The 4055-nt window shown below is 37.9% G+C and overlaps 1 protein-coding gene across 2 annotated transcripts in view; it reads right to left on the bottom strand.

Moving 5' to 3' along the window:
• anxa3a (annexin A3a) overlaps window positions 1–4055 on the bottom strand; it is a 9634-nt gene that overhangs the window by 2985 nt on the left and 2594 nt on the right. For both annotated transcript variants that reach the window (XM_032516479.1, XM_032516480.1), the window contains exons 6-12: window positions 2718–2831; window positions 2427–2517; window positions 2197–2276; window positions 1410–1466; window positions 1210–1303; window positions 1012–1107; window positions 663–721 (exon numbers count right to left, since the gene is read on the bottom strand). In XM_032516479.1, coding sequence (XP_032372370.1) covers window positions 663–721; window positions 1012–1107; window positions 1210–1303; window positions 1410–1466; window positions 2197–2276; window positions 2427–2517; window positions 2718–2831 — 591 coding nt within the window. The remainder of the gene's footprint in view (window positions 1–662; window positions 722–1011; window positions 1108–1209; window positions 1304–1409; window positions 1467–2196; window positions 2277–2426; window positions 2518–2717; window positions 2832–4055) is intronic.

The following is a 4055-nucleotide window of genomic DNA, read 5'->3' as shown; positions in this document are numbered from 1 at the left end:
CACACACACACACACACACACACAGTATAGTAAATAAATCAATAAAGGTTTTACTGACATTCCCTTTGGTGCACATAAAAAGGAGATTACGAGTTTGATATTTTCTAGATTGCATACACAAAACAAATTTTTTGAAAACAATTGAAATTGAAAACACATATATCTCATTTAGCAAATTAACCCATGATGATTAGTATGTAATTCATACTGTAGTGTGTATTTGCAAAACATGTAATGTATTTTTTGAGATGACCGTTGGTCAGGAACTTTAAGTAGCTTTAAATGTCCAAATAATTCCTTTTGTGATTTCAGCTCAAGTGCCGTAATAATTCAGCAATCAGACAGTAAATGGTGGGGTATCTGTACATCTATATGCTGAACATCTTCAAATTATGGCATAAGACAAGATAAGATAGATGTTATTGTCCCGAAGGAAATTTGACTTGGACAAATAAACAATATCTGCTTTTTAAAGAATTCAACACAACATAGTGCATACATACAGTACATACATACACACATACAAAAAGTACACAGACTGATGATGTACTTTCTTCACATAACTTCTTAACATAACTATGTTGCTATGAACTGGAAATTGTTTGTATAGTGATCTGCAACTGAAACATATACAGTATATGGAATATAAACAGAATATTCACCTTCATACTCATGTACAGCTGTTCAGCAAAGTAGGCCGGTACGCTCTTCACGCATTTCACTGAAGAAGTAGCACAAAGTGAATACTACAGTGTGGTAAGAAACAGCATTTATACAAAAGAAAATGATATGACAATGTACAGATTTGTTTCTGTAATAAAGTCAATTCTCGACGTGGGGATGTACACTATATGACCAAAAGTACTACCATGTGTGACTGTTGAACAGATTATAAAAACATGGGCATTAATCTGTTGCCATTCTGTGAAGACTTTCCACAAGATTTAGTCTACATACTTTGGGCCACATAGTGGATACGAAATTAAAACAATTAAAAGTTTAAGCGCGTACCGATCGCCACCAGCAGCTTCTCCAGGTTCCCTGACATCTCGCTTTCGATGCTTTGCTGCAGAGTCTTTCCGCTGATGTTCTTGTATTCAACAAGAGCTACACGGAAGAAAAAAATTCCAATCATTTTATATTAACCATCTATTGTAAGAACTTCATTCTGGTCCAGAATAAACACATTATAAGTTCAGCGTGACATACTTTGCCTCAGTTGAGATATACTTCTCTGGCAGAGGATTTCAATGAATTTAGATTCATCGGTGCCAAACGTCTTCTCCCCAGCATTGTAAAGGGTCTGTGTAGAACAAAATAAAGAAAAAATATATATATATATCGCAAAGAGACCCAGTACAATACATTGAAAACATTTTCCCTTTGAAACCAGGCATCATATACTGCACCTTGGCGTCTTCTTTTGCCTTCTCCATGTTTACTGTGGTGTCCGCGGCCCTCTTGCCCTGAAAAAAAAAAAATAAAATAATAATAATAATAATAATAAGACCAGGCATTCTGTTCCCTCATTTTAAGCCTTAAATCCCTTTTCAAACACTCAAACTAGGCTCCCATTAGTCGCTTTACATTTCCAAAACCCTGTTTTGCAGACACTCCTTGTTCAAACCAACATAACGTATTTATTATCCCGTTTATGTTTAGTAACTATAGTGACTGGTAAGTCGAAGACAGGAATGGGCATGGACTTGTTGTTTTGTGCAGTTCACCCTCACAAGAATAGATATGTGCGCTCCTTTTGCCATTTTTTGCCCATTTTCCTCTTTATTTTATTTTTATTTCCATTTGATGTCATAATAACGTCTGCTTTGATTTTCACATTATAAATAAAATTGAATTGATGTTCACACACCTACACATACTGTAATGTAGCTAACATATGTTTCGTGTTTAACTATAGGGATACATGCTGATGACATTTTTATATTCACATTTGTGTATACATATTCATGTCTGTCAGAGAAAAAGAATAAAAAGAGAAGCTAATGTGACATGTACTGAGCTAATGGGAGCAGAGTCCTACAAGAATAATCAAGAACGTGTTAGTTTAATTCAGACTGTGAGGTATTACTTTATTATCTCTCCAAATATCCATACGCCACACGGTCTTCCCTTCACAGGTCTTATACTTCTGTATCTGGACACACTGTTGTTACTGTTTCTACTGTGATGACAAACCTCGGCCAGGAGCAGCAGCACTTTGGAAACGTCTCCGGAAACTTCCCCCTTCAGATCTTGAATCAACGTTTTCTTTTTTTCTATGGAAGAAAACATCCAAAACAAACTCAGGATTCAGATATATATGAAAAGAAAACCAATCCCAAAACAAGAAATGTCTACTTTAAAAAAAGGTCCAGACAATATGTGAAGGGTCTTAGGAATTTAGGCTGTTCAGTTGCAATCTTTACCGTTGAAATAAGCATCAGAGAGAGCTTTGATTTGCTCGTTGGATCTGGAGGCAAAGATTTCAATCAAGACCTTTTCTGTAGTCCCAGCTCCCTGCAACGTCCCACAGTTACTTTATATATGGATCTCATTGTCTGAATGGCTTTTACAGCAACAACAAATTCATTCAATAATTATTAATGAAAACCTGTCTTTCCTTCATAAGGGAACACAAATTCCTTTTGTTATGAACTGTTGTGTCACCATCAACATTTACTTGCAAAGTTAAAAAATAAAAACTTAGAAACACCAACTTTTATGGCCTGGATCACTTCATGGCAGTCGAACACTGCAGGGGGGGTGACGAGCGCCACCAGCACCTCCTCAAAGCTACCGCCGGTTTCTCCTTTCAGGTCCTTCACTAATGCCTGTATGACGTAAACAAACCCTGTTTTACTTTTTAAACAAAGGAACACTCCTACACAGCCACACCCATGCAAATACACCCCGGTCTGGCCCACAGGCATGTTACGAGAGCACACCCAGCAACCGGGTCAACTAGTTGTCATGTTAAAGCTGCACAAGACCGTGTTTAATAAATAAAAATCAGTTTGATCTTAAATCATAGAAAGGGATGCCCTGGTTGGAAGATTCACAATAAAAAAAAGAATATCAGGTGTCAGGGAGCGGACACAGGAAGTGAACTGCAACTGCTAACAATGCAACCTTTAGTTACTGTAGAAGTAGATGCCATCATTTTAACATAGAGTTGGCTCCAAAAAGTTGTTCTTTTGTGAGTCTAATTTTGCCTTTTAGACTAGTGTTAATGAAAGTAAATAAAAGACTCAAAATGTAGCCCTGGCTACAACATACAGCTAAGAGGTAACATTCAGTGGTAACAGTCAGTAACACCTGCTACCAAATAAGAAGAAAAACTAGCTCATAATGTGTGGCTGTGAGTAGAGGGCTAGGTTGAAGTTTGCATAAGGATTTAGTCTAATCACAGTGTGAACACATACTTTCCTCCTGTTTCATCACAAAAAAGGTCCTAATAATGCAGTTAACAACTTTTTTAAACTCATGACTTAGATAATATTTATTTTGGATAACAGGATTTCCCATATACCGACAGCAGTGCTAGTTTCAGCAGTGCTATTTTCAGGATCCTAGTGTTTTTCCACTGTTTCCCGCCCCTTTTTTGGGTGTGTGTCCCTTGTCTTGTCTGGAGCTGGGCGGAGCTTAGGTCACCACACACCTGTTAGTCAGCAGCTTTACAAAAGCATAATCCAACCCATCCCGCTGTACTGTTCCTCTCTGGCTCTCCAATATGCTCACCATCTCTAACAAAAACACACTCACCAAGATCACACGTCGCCTCCAAAATGATCAGCCCCCCTTCACCCAGCATCTCAGACCCGACCGATGGAGCCATCCGTCACACGCCTTGCCCTCTCCATAGTCAAGGACACCAATCACCGTCTTTATCCACCTGGTGTTGTTGTAAATGTGGTGGTTTCTATGTGTCTGGCTGTCTTTACACAGTCTACCATGGTGTCTTACCTCATCATGGTCATTGCATTTCTGTGAGTGATTTTTAATTTTATGTATGTATGATCTGTATGTATATCTATCTATCTATCTATCTATCTATC

This window comes from Etheostoma spectabile, chromosome 5, assembly GCF_008692095.1.
Source record: "Etheostoma spectabile isolate EspeVRDwgs_2016 chromosome 5, UIUC_Espe_1.0, whole genome shotgun sequence".
NCBI lineage: Eukaryota > Metazoa > Chordata > Actinopteri > Perciformes > Percidae > Etheostoma > Etheostoma spectabile.
Note: the sequence above shows the minus strand (reverse complement) of the source record. Positions and strands in the feature narration are given on the sequence as shown.